Source organism: Dermacentor variabilis, chromosome 1, assembly GCF_050947875.1.
Source record: "Dermacentor variabilis isolate Ectoservices chromosome 1, ASM5094787v1, whole genome shotgun sequence".
NCBI lineage: Eukaryota > Metazoa > Arthropoda > Arachnida > Ixodida > Ixodidae > Dermacentor > Dermacentor variabilis.
In genome coordinates, this window is record NC_134568.1 from 154,825,354 (window position 1) to 154,849,865 (window position 24,512).

Here is a 24,512-nt window from a genome sequence, read left to right on the forward strand (position 1 = left end):
TGCAATTTTTGTACAAGTGATGTCCATTTATTTAAGTAATCCAGCTGATGCAACAGAATTGTGCTATCTGCAACAGGTGTTCTTTAGTATATGTTTCAACTAAAAAAAAAACTGCATGGTGTTTATAAAAAACATTTGCAGGGCACAGAAGATGTAAGCAAAATGCACTGCTGCATCACAAGTTGGCTTGGCCCTTGTCAAAAACTGTGCTAGGTGCACTCCCTTTGCGTTTGAAGAATGCTTCACAACAAAGCAAGCACGGAGTTCTGTAATTGTATGACAGCTGTGTCTACCTAACTTGCATGGCAGGCATGATGTACTTGTGCTGCAGTGGTTTGAGGCCTCACTCGCAGAATCAACCATGCATGGATGGCAAAGTAATGCTAGTAACCTGGGAACTGCTCCTGCAGCTGTGCAAAGTCACTGTTGCAGGATTTCAATTATGCAAATGTGAAAATGTTGTTTATTCTACCAACTGTAGCGCCTACCCAACCATTTTCCAACTTTGACAAGTTTCTAGCCAAACAAAAGATGTAATTATGTTAAATATCAACTGCCTGTTTCACTAAGTCTGACCATTTTCATCATTCATATACTGACTAAATGGCTGACCCAGCTACAGAAAGGAAAGTCTTAACCACAGTTATTCTAAAAATATAATCAAGTCTCATATTTTATAAAATGATTATAGTTTTAGACCCTAAGGTTGTGATGTCTGCAGTAAAAGTATTTGTGAAACCAGTACTTATGATTCCAAGTAACCAACAGGTAGTCTACGAGAAGAAAGGGGGTTAACCGAGGGGCCCGATCATAAGAAGCCAACAAACACTGACACCAAGGCCAACATAGGGGAAATTACTTGTGCTTAATAAATGAAATAAAGAAATCATTGCCATTAATATATCGTTTCTTTATTTCACTTATTAAGCACAAGTAATTTCTCCTATGTTGTCCTTGGTGTCACAGTGTTTGTTGGCTTCTTATGATTCTGGAATTCAGCACCCAAGAGATTCCCATATCCATCTTAAGAAACAAAAAATCTTTTGATGCCCAAAAATATATACATACTGCAAGCAGTGCCACAATGAATCATACCCCATAACGAATTAAAGTAAATTCAAACTTGTGCCTCATATACACAATAACAGTAAACATAGAGCAATATGTAGCTGACTCGCTGACATTGTATGACTGGATGCCTGCAGTACAGAGGGAAAATGACAATTCAATGTTGGATGCACTATTTGTACTCATGTTTTCCACAATGTAAGTAAAAGCCAGATGTGTGTATGAAATTTTTGACAGAAACAAAGGTATGGCTATTAAATGATAGAAGGTTTACTTACAAGTACTTTTACAAAGGCCAACAGATTTCCTAGGGCTACTGTTATATATGGCTAAGCACCAGCTTATATTTTGCTGCAAAAAGATATAGCAACTGAAGCTTAAAATTCAGTAATTTGGCCTGCACATAGTCACTAGTAGGTAACACAAATGCTCTTTTAAAGACTTCTCATTGTGAAATTAATAGTGTGGATATTGCATGAATGCGGTCATTACACACGTCTACCCAGTACAAAGGAAAAAAGAAAAATGTGCAAATTGACAAAAAGAAAGAAAGCCAATGGATGAACTGAACAATATATCACAATACAAATATATTTACCGTACTCTAGTCTTTGTCACATACAGGAGACAAAGCTGCACAATACCTCATACTATTTCATTGACTTACCTTCTCTGATCAATGCCTATTAATGATATAATGATATTGTCTCTAAGAGCAGGCATGTGGCATGACCACCACATAAATTACTTGATTGAGAGTATTTTACCAGATGCAAGGAGACTAATTAAAAGAAAGCAATAAATATGCCATAAAGCAAACACATAAAAGATGCCAGATGACACACCTTCATTAAAAAAAAAGAAGAAACTGAAGGCACAGAAGTTGTAGCTGCAGCAGTATTGTGCAGTATTTTCTCGTGATTTTTGGCATAGTTCACTCACTGAAAGACACCTCTATGAAAATCTTTGTAAAAGGGAAGGGGGAGAGGGGTTGAAAGGGAAGGATATAGGCAAAGCTTGGTCCTCCTTCCCCACCAAAAGAAAAGAAAGGAAATAAAAGTAACCCAGTTGCTGCAAAAAAAAAAAAAGAAGTTAACAACAAATTTAAATAACCATATTTTTAAGTAGACAGGAAAATCCAATCACTTGCATGTTAAAACAAACAAAAACTGGGGCAGCAGGATGGGCCAGCTGCTGAAGATGCAGCCTTACAGATAGGCTTGCCAACAGTCTTGGTAGAGGTCACGCAGAATGATTGCTGGCTCAGTCTGTACGAAACCACTGAGGCCAGGTCATTTGAATGCGACGCACAATCTCCTTTTCCTCAGCTGATGACTCATCGTGTGCGAGTGCCCCCTCAAAGCAGCGTTGAAGCTCTACTTGACGATGACCCTCATACTGAGTGGAACCAAGTAAGTGCTCCACCAAGGAAAGATACAGAAGCCGTCGCTGCAAGTGAAAAAGACAAGTTTACAAGCAGATTAACTTTCCATGGCATGTGTAACGCAATGTCAAGCCTATATTATTGTTGTAAAGAGGTACACACAAAAAATTCAAGGCCATTCAACCATGTATATGTGTATGACCAGCGCAGCTGTAAACATCGTGGTAAGAAATGCTCGCAATCACCAACAGGTCGGTTTCAAACAACAATCGGTCACACACACGACAAATGAAGCCAAATGTTTTGTCCATAAAGTCTCGACGGAATCACGCATCCGCACCATACAAGTATCAGCCTTTCGAGCGTGGTATCTCCATTGTTGCGCCGCATTAATTGCTTCGTGATCTGGGGGGCTTTCCGCTCAAGCCCGCCACTTACGGGCAAGCCTCCATGGTATGTTCCTCACTGGTTCATGCCATCTGCTGCTCTCGCTCATGCCTGCGGTCCCAAAGTTGGGCCTCATGAGCAGCTTGTTCTTCAGCAGTACGCACTACACGTGGCATCCTCATACCAGCCCACGCAACTCACCAACTGCCTATTTGGTTCTTTGTGCAGGTGCAGAAATGTAGCTGACGGCTTGTTAGCAACCACCTGTGACACCAAATGATCGATGTGCGCCACGGCCATTAGCGCTCCATCGGCACAGTTAAACAGAGCAGCTGGCGAAGTCAGAAGCTGAGGTAGCTGTCAAAACTGCATTACGCTCACACTTTGCGACATCTCGAACATTACCAATCACAGTAAAATTGTTCTTGAACAATAGTCTGCCGCATACTGCACAACTTAATCTGAAATGTCTGTCCAGAAAGTCCTTCTGAAATTTTGCATACACATCATTGTGCCCATCCAATTTACTGGTATGGTATCTGCGTTGCTTCGCTGCATTCTTCACTTCATGGCACCCATCTTCCTGTCGAGCCCACCGCTTACGGGCAGCTTTTCGGGCACGATCTTCACTGCTACTCGCACCCCGCTTCCTAGCTTTCCTCATTTCAATTATACTTCTATAATTTGGTCCCCTCACCATCAATGCTACATAGATGAACTTGAAGCTGTAAAAAAAAAAAAAAAAAAAAAGAAAGCGATACGATTTATATACGGCAGGTACGATCGTCATTTCTCACCCTCCTCGCATGCTCTACTATTATCCCTACAGTCGCTGGCTCAGACACGCAAATGTGATCGTCTTATCATGCTTCTAAAGATTGCAAGTTCTTCTGTTCATGTCTATGCACCTATATCTTTCGTCACCAACTCTGTGCGCAGAACCAGGTGCACAGATTCGATGAACATTGCCTCACTTAAGTTGCAGTTGAACTGCTCTAAATTTTCTTTCCTTTAGTCAACAATTGAATTGTGGAACAAGCTTGATGGACCCGTTAGACAACTGCCCATGGAACAATTTTCTGCAGAAGTGATAAAATATATATCATGTTAGTTTTTGTTAGCATTCTGTAAACCTGTTTTACCTCTTCTGTGTGACCATTTAACCTGTTATATTCTGCAAATGGGTTCTTGTATCTTCCAAGTTTTGTATGAGTCCACCCCTGCTACAACTCACATGGAGACAGCAGTACTTGTGCACACGCACGCACGCTTGCATGCACACGCGCGCACGCACACACACACACGCGCGCACACACACACACACACACACACACACACACACAGAGGCAATTTCCCTAATGCTTCCTTTGGCTCCATCTTCTATTTGCATTATGTGGTCTAGTCCAACACAAAATCAAGCCCCTTGGTCCTTTTTTGTTCACTGTGAAAATTATGCGGTATTACTGCTTCAGTAGCACCAACAAATGACAGTCATCCACGAAATGCCCAAGATAAGCTGTAATCCTTCAGCTACAACTTAATAGCATTAGTATGGCAAAGTGCTAGCAATCAAATGCCCATTGGCAATGTGCCATTGTAGCTAATAGTTACAGGTGAGCCTACTAGAAATTAAGTGCTTACACCAACAGCCTACCAAGCAAGCTTAGTCTAAGCTGGACAGGTGTTTTTAACGCGATAGCATTCAGGAGCCCATGTCGCAGAAAACCCAACGTCAGAGGCGGCGTCCCGCGTCGGTGCCCAGTGTCCGGTGTCGGATGTCGTTTCAGTAAAAAGATTTTCGAACCACACATACCCAGGCCATTCATGTGACACAAGAAATTCACCGAACTAATTGAATTTCTCAAGCTAAAATACGTAGAAAAATAGTAAACTATGACTTACACACAACCTACAGACATGATAGCTCTCAGATTGTAATTTCAATATTTATTTATTTATTTAATGATACCTTACAGGCCCCTAGAGGCATTGTGTAAGGGAGGAGAGTACACTCAATGATTACACAATAATTAGAATACATATGTGAACACATATACAAAAAATACAGTGTGAGAAATGCGCTAACATGCAGTAATGTGGTGTTAAAATTGTACAAAAGACAAACCGAATGCTTTTGAATATGAGAGGTCAGTGAACAAGAAACTTTCACCAAGTAAAATATAACCAATAGACTTACAAAGTGAGTGGGACAATACATGGCTATAACAAAACAGTATTTAAGGGGTAGCAGCACAATAATAACGAGAAACTCAAGAAAAAGTAACACATTAGATTATGTAGAGCTTGAAAAATGCGTTTTTAGAAGATGCCGGAATTTTTCCTGGTCACTCTCATAAGCAATGACATTAGGAAGATTGTTCCAAAGGCGAATAGCTCTTGGAAGAGCAGAGTAGTTAAATGAATTAGTCTTTCCGTAGATGCACATGAAATTGAACTGATTGTACAGCCGGTGTGACCTGTAATGAGGAGTTTCAAGAGGCAGAACTGATGGCGCTGTATTATGGACATATTTATGAAATAATGATAGCAGGGCTATATCACGACGATCATGCAAGGGCTGTAGTGAGAGGCTGAGTTTAATTTGTGTTATGCTTTTGTTATACTGTAGTCATAACAATATGAAACAAAACATGCAGCCTATTCTGAATAGATTCGAGTTTTTTGATCAAGTATTTCTGATGTGGAGACCAGACGGATGCGGTGTATTCAAGCTGAGGTTGAACAAATGTTAGATAAGCTAGTTTACGAATGTCTTTAGTAGAATTATGCAACTTGCGTCTTATGTGCCCTAAATGATCTCGAAGCATTGTCGTATATGTATGCAATGTGTGTTGACCACGAAACAGTCGAAGTTAGGTTCTTAGTTAGAAGTTAGTAATTGGAGCTATTAATCATTGAGCCAAAACATCAAAGGGGACACGCTGGGAGCAGCAGACCCATCAATGTTTTCGTAAATGGAAATGAGGTTCCAAAGGTGGAGGAAATCAGAATTCTGGGCATGTATATGGATAATATATAAATAAATGGATAAAACCTCTTGACAATCAAGAAGTTAGAGGGATACGCGGCGCAGGTCACGGGGATCTTTAGGAGAGTTGCACTCAAAGGCAGGGGCCTCAAAGAGAACAGCCTTCTCAGACTCATGCAACCTTTATTACCAGCCTAATAGCGTATGCCACACCGTATCTTGTGTTTAAACAAGAAGAAATTAGAAAATAGATGCGATCATTAGGAAGAGCGTTAAGAGATCCCTAGGGCTCCCAGACTTGACATCGACAGACCTCCTTCTCAAAATGGGGGTTCACAACACGCTAGTTGCGCTCATTGAGGCAGTATGAGTGCCTTAGTTGGAAAGATTAGGCCAGTCCAAAACAGGGAGAAAAATCATGGAATGGGTAAGAATCCAATGCGACAGGAGACGTTTCGTTGGACGTGCGTAAACACTTCCGAATTGCCCCCCTACCTAAAAATATGCATCCTACCTACAACAAAGAGAGGAGAGCTCACAGGGCTAAGGCTCCAGTAAATAAACTTAAAAACACACTGGAGCATAAAGTAGCGTACGTGGATGCCGCTTGCGGCAGTGATGGGGCTGCGGTATCGACGGTGGTTGATGGCAGCAGGTGCGTTAAGATAGCGTGCTCCGCGTGCACGAGGGACGCCTGTACAGCCGAGAAGGTTGCAGTAGTGCTGGCTTGTGCGGGTACAAAAGTGGGAGTCATATTATGCGATAGCAAATTACCTATCCGAAATTTTAGCAAAGGGAGAATCTCGGAAGAGGCCCTCTAAATTCTACTAAAAAAACCCTCCTAGGAGGGACATAACTTGTATTTGGGTTCCGGCCCATGAAGAAGTCCCAGGTAATGAAGCTGCTCACGAGCTCGCCCAAGCACTCTACCACCGGGCAACTCTAGAGCAGCCAGTTCCAGGGATCAAAGATAACATCACCACGTACAGGGAAATCGTAGATCATTACAAAGCCGAAAGAAGAATTTTTCTGCCTCCGCATCGGTCTCTCTCTCTGAAGGAAGCTCGCATTTGGCGGCGCCTTCAGGGAAACAATTATACATCACCATATTGGATCTACTTAACTCAGACGAGGGAATATAACAATGCCCCCTGCAAAATTTGTAAGGAGAAAGGTACGCTAGACCATGTAATATGGGAGTGTGCTGGCTCCCCAGGAGCCAAGGAAACGATTGGCAGTAGAGAAGCCTGGGAGGCCTTGCTCCAGAGCGAGGCTGAAGACAACCAGTGTCGAGCAATCTGCCTGGCCGTTGAGGCTGTGAAGACTCACCGTCCTCAATGCACGGTGTCAGGATTTGGAGGACAACTCCCAATTGCTGTCCCCCAGATTTTTGGACCTTGCCGTTGGGTGCGGGAGTTGGCCGAGGTTGAGGAGGACGTCGGGATGAAAACTGGAGGTTTATTTACATTATTTACAGTGAGAGTACAAAGTAATTAACAGTCATAAAGTCACTACGGGCCGGCAGCAAATCGGACGCTGCGGCCCGTGGCAAGAAGCTCGAAAGAGATCAATGAAGGAATGCTCTCCTTGCTGCTCCCGGTCTCTGGCTTTTAAGCCTTTCGGCGTCTCGAAGTCACGTCACGTTCGGCCAATCGGCGAGCCCACTCAGGTGACGCCATTTTCGGCCAGTCGGCGAGCCCGCTCAGGTGTCGTCATTTTCGGCCAATGGTAGGCGCCCGTGCAATTGTGTCACACCCGGCGTACAGGGTCGCTCCTTGGGCCCCAATTGTCCGAGCGCTTACTTCTCTCTGCGGTATTGGCTCGCTGGCTTGCAAGCTCCCTCACAATAGGCGGAAGGGGGCGACGTTTCAGTGCTACAAAGCAGCTTCGCTCGGGCCCTGCATGACAGGTAATGTCACGCAGGGCCCGAGCAAGCCGAAAGAAGAAAGAACCGTGCCAGGCTCCCGCTACACTTTCGGGAAGAGTCAAGCAGTGAATAGCTCCACCTGCGGCGCACGAGGTGGGGGACGCCAACTCGTTTGCACGTGCCGCGCCTTGGGAATGGGGTAGATGTGCTTCTGCGCTCCCCAATTAACTGTGACACGATCCGATGTGGTCTGGTGAACTCGAAGTAGGCTCAGGAAAAGGTCCCGTATCTAACAGCTCCTCTTCGCCCCGGAAGTTCGGAATGGCTGGTGAAATCAATTCGCTGGCCATGAGGAACGCTGAAAGAACCGGCAGGGTACTGGTGTCGAGCCTCGTTTGACGAACTTCGGGATACTGGGCCCTGGAGAACGTACGTCAAACAAACAAAACAACACAGCGCTGCACCACGTGTAAGCGCAGGCTCTTCACCCCTGACTCGCCAGGCTATTACTGAGTCAAAATGAACCCTGATCATTTATTTCCCCAATTTAGACAAAGCAGTTCCAACCACCTTTCCAAACCGCTATCCATTTCTCCCCGAATGCCGACAAGACCAGAGTGTAATTGTTGTAGCAAAACAAAGGGTCGTCGTTGCAAACAAATAATGAAAACAGCCGAACATAACTTAAGTGGCCTAATTTCGCGAACAGCCTGTTCTCACCCTAGCGTAGTGGCGTACTTATCTCACGTATTGTTGCCACTGAACAGTCTGGCCATCTTCACAAGTACGTAATCACAAGCGCTCTAGCTTTGTGGTCACTATTCAGAACGCGTACTTGCGTCGTAGGCAAACCTTTCATTACGCTTACTCACGTTTCTTCCTTTAGTCCCTACAGGACATGTACCTTAAACGAACTACACTTGTGTAACTTACGCACTCCGTAGAACCCTTAAAAAAACGCTTCTGCTAATAACTCGTTCCACGCACGCTTATTGAGAAGTCAGAATACGGCTGCCCTCAACACACACGAGCAACCCAGTCATAAATCAGCTTCCTTCCGTCCACACAGGACACGCGCTAATGAAACTAAGAACGCTTCTCAGTGCAAATGATGCACTTACTGAAAACCTACGCGGTTAACCTTAGAAAATAAAAAAAAAAACGCATAGAAGAAAGAAGGTTAACTAATACACATGTGCATCACGATAGGCCTCTCACCGATAACCTTGACTCTCAGGTTATTCACACACACAAAAAAAGAAAGCCTATAAGTACTCATTAATTAACACCTCGCGAGACTAAATGATTACCTAAAACGCACCTTTCCAATCTCTGAGCTTCTCGAACAAAAACACAAACAAAGCTCAAACCTTACACATTGAAAGAAATCCTAATCTCAAATCGCGAAAATTTCCAAGTGCTCAAAAATAAAACAAAACAACATCCTGCACTACTACGGAAGCTCTCTTGGCCTCCCGTTCCAAGCATTTACAACTGACTCATACTTTTGAGCCATACTCGAGGTGGTCGCGGTTCGAAAGCTACACTAGCTATCAAGGAACAAAAGGGCTGACTCACTATCAGCTCCTCCCCGACGTTACGGTCTCCTGCCAATTTGCGTCCTGGCGCCCCTCTTTCATCACGAACTCGATTGACCGCGTCGCTAGTCCCCATCACCTCGCTTCATCTTGCCACCTTGCGCTCCCTCGCCCTATACGCTGAACCTCGAAAAGAAAGACGGAACGACGAGGAATTTAACTTCCCCGTGCCCGTGCAGAACATGCTTCTCGGTCTCTATTTGACCGGTGGCTCGAATATTTTGGATGCGTCAACATCGTCAACGACGACCGCACCCTTCTTTTCTTCGCGCCCGTCGCCGTTTTTGGCTTCGCTACATTAGCCACCGCATTCCGATCTTTACGGCGCTTCTTTCTGCGGCGCTTTCTCTTGGAATTCCCTTTCATGCCGCTTTCGCGTGCCTCGTGCTGGCCGGTACACATTTCGTCAGCCCAGATCGGTCTCCTGCCCGCACAGTCTGATTGATTTTCATTTAAATCAACACCCTCTCTGCCTCGACTGGCAGACAGCTCAACCGACTCTTGAACAATGCAGCAGGCTTTACTCGAGCTATGCAACTCGCACTCTTGCGAACTGCCCTCTACTGCATTGCCCAGCTCACGCTGTGCATCGGCACACAGCCCGTCGGTATCGATCGCTGTCTCACGAGCACAGTCCGAATGATTAATAAGTGAATCATACCTATGTAGGCTACCTAGACTGGCGGAGAGCTGCACCAATCCCTGAACAATGCAGTTGTATTCTCTTGAGCTACGCAGATCGCAATCCTGAGAATTACCCTCAACTGCATCGTCCAGCTGGCACTTCACTTCGGCACACAGATCTGACCTGACATGGGTGCTCGTGTCTGTTGGGTCAACAGTACCCTGTACCTCACTAACGACCTCGATACCATGAGATGCGATGCACACGCGCGGTAACTGTGCCAATTTGTTCGCAGCTGGCCTAGCTGTCTCTACAGTCCTCTGTTGGCACAGCACCTCGTCGCTCTCACTCTGGCCTTTAACAGCCTCTGTTGCCACTAAGGCATCGTTAGCGGCTAGTCCTTTCCGTTCACCTATGAATGTGCAGCCAATCTTACAGGTACTACTCTTCTCATTGGCTTTTGGCGAAAATCCGCTAGATACTTCCTCATTCTTTTGCTCTCTACCGTCTACAGAATTTTCAGACAGGCGTTGCCTTTGTTCCTTTAACTGCTGAAAATATTGTATCGGTTTTTCCAATGCTGCTATCTCTTTCTCGTGCTTTTGCTTACGTTCGTGACTCTCACGCTTACGTTCATGACGCTCACGCTCCCGTGGTTCTTGTATCACCTCCCAAGCAATCTCAATGCTTTCATCATCATTGCCATTATCTTGAATCGCCTTTATGATAGCTGGCTTTTTCATCTGTTCATCCGCCTCAACTCCCAAATCGTCGCACACCAACAAGTCTAACCTCATCAACCTTCTAAGATCCATGGCAGCTGCCCCGACTGGTGGTTAGAACTGTTTTCCTTAATTTGTGCAAACACACAATATGCAACAAATACCCGATTCCTAGAACTATCAAAATAAACTCAACATTTGAAGTCTGGCGAATCAAAAGGAAAAAAACCACACGCTCACTTACGGTTGCAGCACCCTGCCATCTGGTTCATTGGTCCGCTGTTCCTGGTTCCTCAGGACTCTCTGGGTCGAAGGCTCACTCTTCTTCGCTACTCCCAGTTCCTTAGGACTTCTTTCGACGAAGGCTCTCTCTTCTTCGCTGTTCCCGGTTCCTCAGGATATCTTTTGGCGAAGGTTCATCCGTAGCGCTGCCACCAGTTGTTGGATCTTTGGACGAAGGTTCATCCATCGCGCTGCCACCACTTGTTGCATTTTGAGACGATCCCACCGCTGCCAGCAGTTGTCAGGATTTGGAGGACAATCCCAATTGCTGTCCCCCAGATTTTTGGACCTTGCCGTTGGGTGTGGGAGTTGGCCGAGGTTGAGGAGGACGTCGGGATGAAAACTGGAGGTTTATTTACATTATTTACAGTGAGAGTACAAAGTAATTAACAGTCATAACGTCATTACGGGCCGGTAGCAAATCGGACGCTGCGGCCCGTGGCAAGAAGCTAGAAAGAGATCAATGAAGGAATGCTCTCCTTGCTGCTCCCGGTCTCTGGCTTTTAAGCCCTTCGGCGTCTCGAAGTCACGTCATGTTCGGCCAATCGGTGAGCCCGCTCAGGTGACGCCATTTTCGGCCAATCGGCGAGCCCACTCAGGTGTCGTCATTTTCGGCCAATGGTAGGTGCCCGTGCGATTGTGTCACACCCGGCGCACAGGGTCGCTCCTTGGACCCCAATTGTCCGAGCGCTTACTTCTCTCTGCGGTACTGGCTCGCTGGCTTGCAAGCTCTGTCGCAATAGGCGGAAGGGGGCGACGTTTCAGCGCTACAAAGCAGCTTCGCTCGGGCCCTGCGTGACAGGTAATGTCACGCAGGGCCCGAGCAAGCCGAAAGAAGAAAGAACCATGCCAGGCTCCCGCTACACTTTCGGGAAGAGTCAAGCAGTGAATAGCTCCACCTGCGGCGCACGAGGTGCGGGACGCCAACTCGTTTGCACATGCCGCGCCTTGGGAATGGGGTAGATGTGCTTCTGCGCTCCCCAATTAGCTGTGACACGATTCGATGCGGTCTGGTGAACTCGAAGTAGGCTCAGGAAAAGGTCCCGTATCTAACAATGGGGACTGCTTCGTCCTCCCCCCTACCTGCGTGTAGGTTAAGAGGCGGCACCCCAGCTCGGTGGAATAATGAAGTTTTCAATCAATCAATCAATCAATCAATCAATCAATCAATCAATCAATCAATCAACACCAAGATATTTATATTGAGTATCATGCAAAATAGTGATGTTATTTATGTGATAAGAAAACGTAGATTTAGGATGCTTGCGGCTAAAAGAGATAATTTTACATTTAGAAACATTAAGCTTCAAGTTCTAGATCTTTGTGGAGGGTTGTATGATCATCAGCACATTTGATGGAACGATAAAGAATGCAGTCTTCAGCAAAAATGCGCACGTGTGAGAAATGGTATTGGTAAGACATTAATGTATATTAGAAATAGTAATGGCCCAAGAACGCTGCTTTGTGATACACTTTAAGTAATGTGCGAAAGAGGAGAGGAAAAATTATTAACTGCTGTGAATTGCTGACGATTAGAAAGGAAATTGTGAATCCATGTTAGTGTAAGAGAATCTAATTTAAGAGCAGATAATTTCAAAATAAAACGGCAATGTGGTACGAGGTCAAACACTTTTGAGAAGTCTAGAAAAGCACAATCAGTTTGTAGGTCCTCTTCCATGTTAGCATGCAAATCGGTTGTTAATTCTAGTAATTGAGTTTCACAAGAGAAGTTTCTCTGAAATCTGTGTTGGTTAGAAAAGAAAAATCTGTTGGCTTCCAGGTGACTGTAGACATTTGATACAATTACATGTTCTAACATTTTGCAGCATAGAGATGTTAATGATATTGGACGGTAGTTTTCCAGTGCATGTTTATTACCTGACTTAAATATGGGTATGACCTTTGCTATCTTCCAATCTGAGGGCAGCACACCAGTCTAAAGATTGCCTGTATATGTGAGACAGAATTTTACTAGATGAACAATAGGAGAATATATCAAATATGAGAATATGAGCCAAAGTGAATATTTTACAATATGAGAAAACATAATTCTGTTATGCGAAAACTCAAACAAACCCCTTTTCCAGTGTTTCTACAATGCACAGACCGGAGACGGCGTCCGCCATTTGCTCGGAGTTCTAAATAAATATCTCGGAGTTCACAGAGCGACACGCCCACTTGCTTAAAACACTTCCAGATGGCGCTCACCTCAGCCGCATCATGGCCCATGCAAGAGGATCGCGGCCCATGCAAGAGGCCGGGTTTCGACCAGAAAGTTTGCCTTCGTGCATAGCGTTCGCCACGAGCGTTTCCCGATACACATTAAGGTTACATACGCTGCAGTTGCTGGGAAGCGTGAGAAGCAGTCGGGGATCTCTGAATGCTATCGTGTTCCACTCACATAAGCTAGCATACAGTACAACCTCGTTAATTCGGATTTCACGACCGATAAAAATGTCCCAATTAAATGAATGTCTAATTATCGAGGGGATCAAGAAAACAATAAAATGTTTGGCACATCAACACGCTTTTATTCGCTGAATGAATAAGCCAATTCCATTTCTATTTTGCACAAAAGCAGTGCGGAAGCTGCAATTCTCATCATCTTATGCATGATTAGCACTCGCAGTGGTGAAGGCCTTGTGACTTCTTTCACAGCACAGCCATGGCACGCGTCTTCATGTGAGAGGCTTTTTTTTACAACAGCGCGCACATCCCGATGATTTTTTTCACCAGTGCTGGTCACCGCCCATAGCGATGTAGTCGGTGCTCTTCATCCTTGAAAGCTTGTCAAAACAAAACTACTGTTTGATGCAACCGCTCTGGACGAAACTGCAGCTGTTGTCAGTGAGATTAAGACGGCGACCTTGTGGCTCTGAAAGCATGCAGGCGATGCACGCACAAAGTCAAAATGAAACTACTGCATGCTGCAACAAATGCGGATGAAACCGTGGTCGTTATCGATGCGATCATGGATGGCGACTATGCAGTCATAAAGGTACGCTGCCGACACGCTCACAGAGCCAATGCGAAAGTGTTTGCTGCAACCACTGTGGACGATACCGCGGCTGCTATCGACGCGATCATGTATGGTAACTATGCAGTCATGAAAGCATGCAGCCAACGTGGTGCTATGCGCGGCAGTAAATGCAATAAAAGCTTTAGAGGCACAAATAGGCACAAAGTGCTCTGGCATTGCGGACTCCGCTGCTTCATTACGGTGGACACTAACGCAATTTTTGCTTTTTTGCGCCCCACATTTTTGGTGCTATGGCATTTGCTGAGCTCCGAGAATTGTCCAAATTAACCGATGTATGGCCAAATACGTCCGAATTAATGAGAGTTTTATTGCATTAAATTATGCATACGCCGTCCGAAGCACGAGTCCAAATTATCCGACTTTACGAATTAACGAGGGTCAAATGAACAAGGTTTTACTGTATTTATCACGATAAATGTTGTCTGTTAGTGACGGATTAGGAAAAGTGTTAGTCTGCAGTCTCTGCCAGGTTACTAGTTGTTTGGTTAGGGATTTGTGCACTGCTGGATACAGTGCCCTCGTAGTCTGCAGTATCGTAGGATATTGTGGTATATAACGAGACATTCCACCCTCACCCCTCCCCCAGCTGTCCTGTCGCTCAGTTAATGAATCCTCAAGCTATCTTAGGGGCAGCTTCATTGCCGGGCAGAGCTGGTGTCCATATGGCTGGTGTCCGTATGAGCTGCACCGTTCTAGGATTTTTGGTTTCGCTTATGATTTTGTTTGTTAGAGGGGGCAATTAAGCCCTTTGCAAATCTTCTGATAGCTGCTTTGGAGTGGCTGACTGTGGTATTGGCTATTGTGAAGGATAATGCCATGGCGATGGCCACCTCCTCAGCGGTTTCTGTTTCCGAGGACCGAATCGAGGCCCTTGCTAGTGTACAGTTGAATCTCGATAATTCGAACTCGAAGGGGCCCGAAAATTTGTTTAAATTAAAAGAAGTTCAAACTAAGAGGAGGACATGTTCATAAGTACTCGTGCACCATAGCACGATGCACAAACAGTGTGAGCCATGAAATATTGTGGCACACAAGCATACAGCGAGCGAGGAACACGAAACAGCTCGCGCTGGCCAATGCTCACTTCCCAGAAAACGAAAGTTCAGGGAGCAGGCTAAGGGTGCATGCGAAGACTATCAAAGGTGAGGGAGTTAGGAAAGAGTTGAGAGGCAGGGCAAGGGGAGCACATTTGTAAGGAGGGACGGGAGGGAAGCAGATTTGCTTTACCACCAGCTTGGTGGATGATGCTAATTACCTCTGCCACCTAAGCCTCCTTACTGCCACCTAAGACTGCCACAGCAGAGTTGCCGAGGCCAGACTGGGCCTTCGCCGCTGCTTTCCTCGGCATGCTCGCATGCTTTTTTTTCTTTGTCTGCTGACAGATCAGAGCTGCGTTTACATTCTTCATCCTGCATTAACGCGTCTGGTCTTATGAAGATGACGAAGTCATTGCCGTTGATCATAATCATGTTGGTGTGCTCCCTTCTGTTGCAGCATTGCTGCATGCAAAAGATAAGAATGAGGTACCGAGTGTCACCTTCATGTCCTTGTATTTAGGGCCGATCTTATTGTACAGAATCGGATGTGACGCACCATCTCCGATAACCTTTCCATCGGTACCTTTCGGTTCAGACTTGTCATTGTAAAAAAAAAGTTGCAGTTTCACTCAAAAGGTGAAGCACCGATTTCGATAACAAATTAGTGGACAGCTATATCAGGGTGTCTACCAAGTTGACATTTCCAAATTCCCTGAGTTTTCCAGGTTTTCCCTGAGTGCCGTTGCACACTTCCCTGAGTGACGCAAAACTATGTTTTATGTCAAGACGGGCTGAAACCATATCGCCTGATGCTGTCACTCTATAGTAAGCACATGAAAAAAATAAAAAAAGCGACTTAATCCAATTTGAATACTAAGGAGTAGTGTTTATGTTATTCAAAAAGAGAATAGAAGGCAGGGGTTAGTAAAATGCACAGCAAATAAAGTGTCTTCGAAAAAAATTGCAAATGAAGTCGGACATTCACAAATACGAATAAAAAGGAGATGCACATAGAAGCAAATATATTCGAATATGAGCTATTTCTATCAACTGATAGCAAGCTCATGCAGTGGTATGAGGCCCAAACTCTGTCACAATTGAGATTTTCTCTCAACAGCTCGTAAGTCAACCTCAACTGTCCTGACATACTCTCAGCCCGTGCACGACGCCCGAGTGTTGTGTTTCACTGCTTTAAAGAGTTTATTTTGGTTTGGATGAGGGACACGGGCATCTCGGCATCAGCCAAAATTTTGTTTTTTGAGCTCAAACGTCTTCAAAACGGTGGCAGCAAGCTTCCTTTCCCGTTTATTCCTCAATGCATACATCATTTCTGTTCTTGTCCTCCTTCTGCCACTCGTTCACCCCAAGGGCCATTTGAAGCATCTTGGCCAGTTGCACAGTCCACGACCCATTTTTAGAACTCCCTAGGGGTCGGGAAAGCGTTCGAAAAATCGGCCAGTTGGAAAAAAATAAATGCGTGTCATTTACTGCCCTTAGGGGCTCAAACCGCGACAGGCACCCCTTCCCACGCTTGTTATGCTTCACTGCAATACTTCTGCGTATGCTTCACCATGTAACATTTCTGTACAGAGGCGAAGCTGACTTTCGGGAACCGGCATTATGCAACGCACCATGTTTTCTAAGTTCCTAAGCCAATCGCGAGGACCACAAAGGTGGAGTCCGTGCCATTGCTGACAGCAGCTAATTCTTTCAATAAAAAACTCGGCATCCAACGGCAAGAAGCTTCAGAGCGAACGTCGAAGCAGCTAGGCCTAGCGTTGCCGCAGTGGTGGCAACGGCTGCCAGCGGATCTACGTGCGAGAGTGCCGGTTCGAGGTGGCGAAGTAATCAAAACGACAGCGGTGGTACCTTTGATTATTGCCGTTTCGGACCCGCGGTCACGGCAAAACGTCCGGAAAATCGGACGGCGAAGAGTTCTTGCGTCCGAAATTTCAGACGTTCTGATACGTTGACTCTATGGGTTACGTGGCGGTGCCGCGAAGCCGTCCGAATCATCTGGAATCCGGAAAGTCGGTCGTTGACTGCACAGTGGCAACTCCTCCAGCCGACGACAGCGCGTCAAAGACGATTCATTACGATTCCTGTCTGTTGCTCGAGCCAGCATTACCGCGACTTTCGACCCTTTCAATAAAATTGGCGCTAATTTTCCCTGATAGAGGCCCAAATTCCCTGAGTTTTCCCTGACTTTTTCCAGACTACTCAAAATACCCGAGAATTCCCGGTTTTCCCGGTTGGTAGACACCCTGTATATGAAGCAAGGATAGTAGTTTTAGCAGCTGTACGAACTTGTAAACGTATGCATACTAACAAAACTAACAAGCATGGTGCCATATATGCACAAGCAAAAATGAACACATCTCACTTGATGACGGCAGAAATTCAATGTCAAAATGCTGGCATGAGGAAACGCACCAGCAGCGAGCAATGCGACATTCATGCTGTCTATCGCTTCAATGAAAAGTGAGCGCTGAGAACACACAGCATGCACAAAGCTATGAGCTGCTGACGCACCTGGACTTTGCCCCCTATGCAGAACACTCTCAAGATACGGCCACGCGTGGTTGCACAGCCCGCCACATGCGCAGTTGCAGCCGGAGTAAAACGCCGCCCCCTCTCTGTCCTCCTCCCCCGGTGCCTCACAACGTTGGGTGCCTTGCGCACAAAATGAAGATGGTGCACTTCCTCCTCGCTATGCCTCTTTCACTAGTGCGAGACTGAGCCGCGATTGTCGGCTCCTCTCGCACGCTTTCACTCATGCATACAGCGTAGGGCCCACAGCGACGGTGTTATTGCCCTTGGACTTTATGCGGAACCTCGCGCACGGTGTTGAGGAGTCTCCTAAGCTTTTCCTCAATTGCGGTCAGGAGCAATGCTGGTCGGGGGCGCCGCCGCATATTGTGCGTTGCTAAGAGCATTGTCAGAGGGCAGTCCAATTAACCGTCACAAATGCTTGCGCGTTAAAATTACCAGGCGTTTTCGCCCATTGGAATACACATAACTTTGATGGGACCACAGCGTCAGTTCGAATAAACCGGAAGTTCGAATTTAGTGTGTCCAAATTAACGAGATTCAACTACATAATGTATGAGGGGCCTGAATAGGATAATGCCCAGCCTCCATGGAACACCAGTTGCCTAGTTGATCAAGTGTGCTGTACCTAACATATAAGGAAAGCAGATCACATTTAATTCCGGGGGAAAGGTTAATTTATTATTGTAAAGAGTGGCATCTCTTGCTAAGCCAATGGGTATACAAAGTATGGGCTGATGTGACCCACGTATCAATACCATGGTTGCTTGCAGCCTTCTACTGTGCCTGTAGAGATGTCTCAGGAACTGAGTACATTAGGGACAAGGTTCTGAAAAATGCAAGTACTGTATTTACTTGCATAATGATCACACTTTTTTTTTCAAAAAGAAAATTGAAGCAAATTCAGGGGTGCCATCATTACACAAAGTAAATTTTCAGAGAAAAAAAAAATTTTTTTTAATCCCGCATTTGCTGCGGACAAACAGGTCCACAAACCGGCAACTGCCGCTGTAACAGTGCGGGACATCAAAACAAAAATGGCGGCCAGCGGAGCAAGCTGGACTGGCCGAACTCTATTTTTTTTTTCTTCCCCTGAGTACAGTACATGCATGAAACAGTTTCTTCCATATCAGTAATGAATAATATCGTGAACATCAGCAAGTCTGCAGCAATAATACAGCCATGTCCACTTTGAGGGGACAGAAACAGAGACGGGCGCGCTCAGCTGCCAGTGGGCCTCTTCGATTTTTGGAGTTCTGGCAGCCCGCTGGCAGCCAGATGGTGGCCAGCTAGTTCCAGTCCTGATAGGAAGTCACGTGGGCTGGGATCCCAAGACAACCTGAACCTGCCCGAAGTTTGCAAAGTAGAACGCCGGGACAGCTGGCCAAATGTAAACATGCTACCAGCATGGCAATACACACCGAGGCCGGCGCACGCTCGGCGTAGTCGGCCCACTTATGCGTTGCCAGCTTGAAAATATATAGTTGCATTCAGGGATACGATCACTTTTGTGCGACTCAGCACAGGATACGCACTGGGCAAACATCACCTTGTGCAGCGCAACAGATGGCCTCCGACGCGTCAGGTGACAAGACGCAAAATTATGCGCAAGTGATTGTATCCTCGAAAGCGATAGCTCGAGGATCCCTGCTCGCAGCGATCACGTCACCCACCAGAGCCATTGATGAGTTGGCGCTGTGTCATCACTTCACAAGACATGAAGAAGCAGGATATCAGGTACGTGTTATACGCATAAAATTTCGTGCCGACCTGCTTGGGCTTCGATTTCAGAAAGTTTGTCGTGGCTGATGGTGCTTCTCATTTTGACCCTAAGGAGCTGGGGACGTGGCTGCCGTGTGAAAATGCACGCCGCCTATGACCAGTGAAAAGTTTCACACGAAAAACAACATTGGTTGTGATCATGAGAGCAATAAGCCAATGTACGTGTGCCTATTACTTAACCAGTGCATTCTTACATTAACGGCCTGCAGTTCGGACACATATCAGTGTCGAGATGCCACCCAAGCATACGACGGAGAGACGGAGCGAATACGGGCTAGCTGCAACGCCTTCGCTAACTGCAGAAAAAGGAGATATCTCCGCATACATACGCGAGATATGTGAAAAGGAACACCACCAGAGAAAGACGAACCGAAAATTTACCGCAATATGTGTGAATGAGCGTCTACAACTTGCGTGGAACACGATGCAGATAACATGCCCGCATGAGAGCGCGGCGCGCTGATCACCGCCGCAAAGAAGCCTTGGGGACACACATAAACACACACAAAAGCTTCAAACGGTTCACCACTGCTTGTATCACACCACTTTGCAATGCAGAATGGTGCGTTAGCACCTAAAAAGATAACGCTACAAGTAAGGAAATCCAAAGATAACCGTAGACAGTTGGCTGGGCGAGGTAAATTCAAGTCCTCAAGCACCCGCATTGCAATACGTGAAGTCCCCGCAAAGATGGTGGCAAGCGCCCATCACATCAGAACCGTCCAGCCCGAACAAAACGAACGCCTGGCGGAAGTGGGTAGCACGGTGGGCGGAGCAACCCGAGAAAATCGAAGACGCTCTGGCTGGCTCTGGCAGCCCGCGGGTAGCCAGAAGTGGAAAATAGAAGAAGTCCAGTGACAGAAACACATGGCGGGCATGTTGTGAAAACTGCGGCATTTGTCTTCACTATAATCCTAATATGGCACGTTTCCGCTACGAGTGGGCGAATATCTTAGCTGTCTTACAAGCGTCGGCGTATGAATGAGTACATTTCTAACGTATCAATGCATACCTGCCAACCTGGCGAGATAAAAAATTGGGATACTTTCTATTTGCGCCAATGGGGAGGGGGGGGTTGCATTCACTGTTTCAACTTCCGGTGGGAGGGGGTTTCGTTCAAACTTTCAGGCAGTGTTCGATGAGTACTTTTGCAGGACCTTGCAGTAGCAGACTTTGTTCACTTCAAAAATTTGTCGGAGTAGCTTTGCTCAAAACATTGTCCAGACTGACGGTCCTTCACTAGCAGCAGGTGTTGGAGGGTTGTGTTGCACATTGATGAGCGGAACTCAGTCCTACTTTTTCGCTCCGTGCTAAAAATCCTCTCACACTCTGCGCTGCTATGCGGTATCACAAGTAATCCAGCATCACCTTAGCAACTCAGTGAAACATGTTTTCCATCAGTGTTTTTCATTTTTTCAACCATAGACCACTGCACGTCCCACCTTTCTTCATTCAGAATGTCCTCTGGAAGGCTGTACGCCTGTAGTGTGGCATACTCAGCCTCGAGAGCATCTAAAGTGTCTTCAGCAGATTCATTGGAATCTCGGGGCAGCAGCTGAGGGAAACTCGGAATAAAGAAATGAAGACTCGAGAGCGATGCCTGTGAAATAAATTTCAGGTTGGCCACCTCCGCATTCTTCAGAGTTGTGTTTCAAAGTTGTGTCCACATCCATAGCGCTTCGCCTCGTCGTATTTTGGGAATATTTTCCGTAGAAGAGGCCCAACGTAGTTGCTGACATTAAGGAGTAGGTTGTGCTTGACGAGGAATCCCGTAAACAGGCACTCCACATGTATGACACTGTCGTCGCACTTGTTCCGGAGAAGGTTCACTATGTTGCCTTGCTGCTTCGCCATGGAAACGTGCAGTTTCAAGTCGCCTTTGACACCATGAGACATGCTGACGTCGCATCCATACGTTGTACAATATGCAAAATGTTCTTTTCTTGATGTCAAAAAGCATGGAAATTCAGAAGTATAAGATCGCAAAAACTTCTGCAAATACCTTTTCTTGTGCTTTGATAGCGCCATGGCATCAAGCACACGAAAATTCAAACTTTACACGGTGCACCATACACAGACGGCCTAGCCAACACTAATCATATACACAAGGAGCAGCAACAAGATGCACCATGCTGGAAGGCATGCCTGAAATGCAAGAGCTACATTGGCTCTGGCTTTGGTTGGCTTACTAGGCACCGTAGTCAAATGCTTAGTCGATGATACCGATGGTGCCAGTGCGGCCGTTGTTGGTGATGCTGACAATTACGATGTGGCTGTAGATTCAGCTGTGCTGGTTTCGCAAAAACCATTATTGCGCGAACAAAGACCACTTTTCGGGAGGTATAAGACAGCAATTGTACAATTGGAGAGTTCAGTAAAAAATCTGGAGTCTCCCTGGCGAATCGGGAGGGTTGGCAGGTATGTCAATGTAAACGTGGCTACTGTGGTTGCCACTCGCGATTTGTTGCGTACCTATGAGTGCAGACAAGAGGAATCAAGAGGCACCTTTTTTGTTGTTGTTGACCACAACCATTATAAAGCCTATAAACAATAAAGTCAAAGCAAGTTTGGTTGTAGATTTTTTTTTCTTCTTGCAAGTGCAGAAAGTGATGAAAGGAATGAAATGGGGCATCTGCTTAAGAATCTGTTTGGTGCGTGCAGACCGCTCGGTATGTCTTGAACAGTCGTTCGCGCAGCATTTGACAGATGGTAAGCGTGATAATGATCAGCTAGACTTGGCACACGACATATTGCTGCGGCAAGTTCAGGGTGCGATCACTACGCGGGAAAGAAAAAAAAAAGAATTTCGACCCATTCAGGGGTGCAATCATTAAAAAAAAAATTAAATTATGGGGTTTTACACGCCAGAACCACAATCTGATTATGAGGCACGCCGTAGTAGGGGACTCCGGAAATTTGGACCACCTGAGGTTCTTTAAGGTGCCCCTAAATCTAAACACATGGGTGTTTTCGCATTTTGCCCCCATCGAAATGCAGCCGCTGTAGATGCAATCATTATGCGAGTGTGATCATTATGCAAGTAAATACGGTCTTTAGTGCTTTACTGTAATATACAGCAACCTTGTCATGTTAATTTTAGGAAACCATTCATGAATGTTCTTGGTAACTATCGTCCAGACACACTTTTTTTCTTGAATAATAAAGTTGAAAGAAAATAATTTTGCAGCTTGCTTCCAATTATTTGCTTATAGATACAGTAAAAGCTCGTTAATTCAAAGTCCACGAAGATGCTATCAAAATTCGAATTATACAAATTCGAACTAAAGAAAGAGAAAAAGCCTCTCAGGTAAGGTGCATATATAGTCTGACATGGCGTTAGCACGCACGCACACACGCTGCGTCGCGTTGGTGTGAACAACGTCAATACTTCGAAGCACTGGTGCAGCCAACGTAACTGGATGCGGCCAATGCGGTCCGATGTGCCTGACGTCAAGATGGTTCTTGCTCCATCACTGCATTCATCATGCCGACTGGCACGGAGAGAAAAAAAAAATGTCGCAGTTTCGCCTGAAAAGTGAAGCATCGATTGTGATCGCTATACGAAATAAGGATAGTAGTTTTATCGGTTGTGTAAATTTGTAAACATTTGCTTACTAACTAAATTAACAAATGACCGCGGAAATTCGCTGAAAAACGCTGGAGTGAGGAATTCGCGGCACTAGCAGCGAGCGAAGTGGCCTTCATACAGCTCTCGCTTCAATGCGAACGAAACCTAGAAAGCACATCGCATACGAAGCTACTGGCATTATGCACACTCTGCAAACGTTGCAGATCGTGTTGAAGATGAGGCCCACATGGGTGTGCACTTTGGCCACGTCGCACATTGCTTTCAAGATACGGTGCCTGCATGGCCGCGCCGTAAGCAGCAGCCGCCGGAGAAGAATGTGCCTCCCTCCCTCCCTCCGCGCGCGACAGGAGAGGGTGCGCATCTGCCCCGCCTTTCTCGCTTGCGCATGCGAGATTGAGCCGCGTTCGCTGACTCACCCTTGCACGCTTTCGCTCACACATACGGCATATGGCGCACGGCAATGATTTTATTGCCCATGAGCTTTATACGGGACCTCACGGGAGAGAAGCGACATGCAACAGAGGCGTTGGCCATGCCTGGCCAGGCGCAAATGCGTCGCTCTCCAGTCAGGCCTAAACTAAGGGCCGCAGATGGAAAAAGCAAAGCTGCGCAGCCCGTGCGTCAACGCCAGCGTCGCGAATGTGTTCCCGTGCACTAGCACGGGAACCCCATCCACGATGGTGTGTAGTTTGAATTATCGGTGGCGGTGCAGTTTTCAGTGTGAATTAGTGGGATGTGTTACATATTGCTTTCAATACATTCCTGGACGAACCGCGGCGGCTATTTCAAATTAACAAGTAATGAATTAACGAGCTTTTACTGTAGTAATTAGCCCATTTTACACCATTCTTCTAGGCCAATTACAAAGCTGAAACCTCTCACAAGAGACTACTTTTTCTATTTCCAGGTGGCACAGAAAAATAATAAGATATTGAGAAACTAAAATAATATTAAAATTAAGAGAATAAGCTCTATATTATGCATACATTCCATCCTATTACCTTTATTATTAATGAAAAGAGATCTCTGAGGTGCACCTCTCCTTAACCTCCCAACTAATACAGGGAGTGTGGGCAGACACACCATGGAGGAGCTGTTACGAATGGCCTGCAAGGGTACCGACCTACAAAATTTTCCCAGCCAGCCGCAGCTGTGAGCGTGGCGAACTTCCCCGAAGCGACCATGGAAGCCTTCCCCACCTGCAGCGGCAACTCCTTTTGTAGGGACGACAGTGTGCCGCACAACACCTCCTCGGCGCCGCTATGACTAAATGCGGTTGGCGGACCAACTAGTGAAATCACCAATGCCTTCACGGTTTGACTGAAGCAGGGGGAATTCCTGGAAGGAGATGCTTTGCGGTGCCTTCTCACGGGCCTTTGAAGACGCCAGACAATGGACAGCCACAGCGGCCATTGTCTGCGGAGTCAACACTGGGATAAAGGGGCGCCTGCTAGGGGCAAGACTGGGTCTGCGAGAACCCGCTCACCTCAGCGTGGTCAGTAGAACCTGTGCGGAAGTGTGTGTGTGTAAACCCCTCCCCCCTCAAAGGAGGGTCGGCTACGATGATATTGAACGCTCTGAATTGGCAGGAG

General features: G+C 46.1%; 1 protein-coding gene across 2 annotated transcripts in view; it reads right to left on the reverse strand.

Annotated features, from left to right (window-relative positions):
• Positions 1-1,024: 1,024 nt before the first annotated feature.
• LOC142587114 (NCK-interacting protein with SH3 domain) overlaps positions 1,025-24,512 on the reverse strand; it is a 91,959-nt gene continuing 68,471 nt past the window's right edge. For both annotated transcript variants that reach the window (XM_075698013.1, XM_075698006.1), the window contains exon 12: positions 1,025-2,517. In XM_075698013.1, coding sequence (XP_075554128.1) covers positions 2,332-2,517 — 186 coding nt within the window. In that variant the 3' untranslated portion in view covers positions 1,025-2,331. The remainder of the gene's footprint in view (positions 2,518-24,512) is intronic.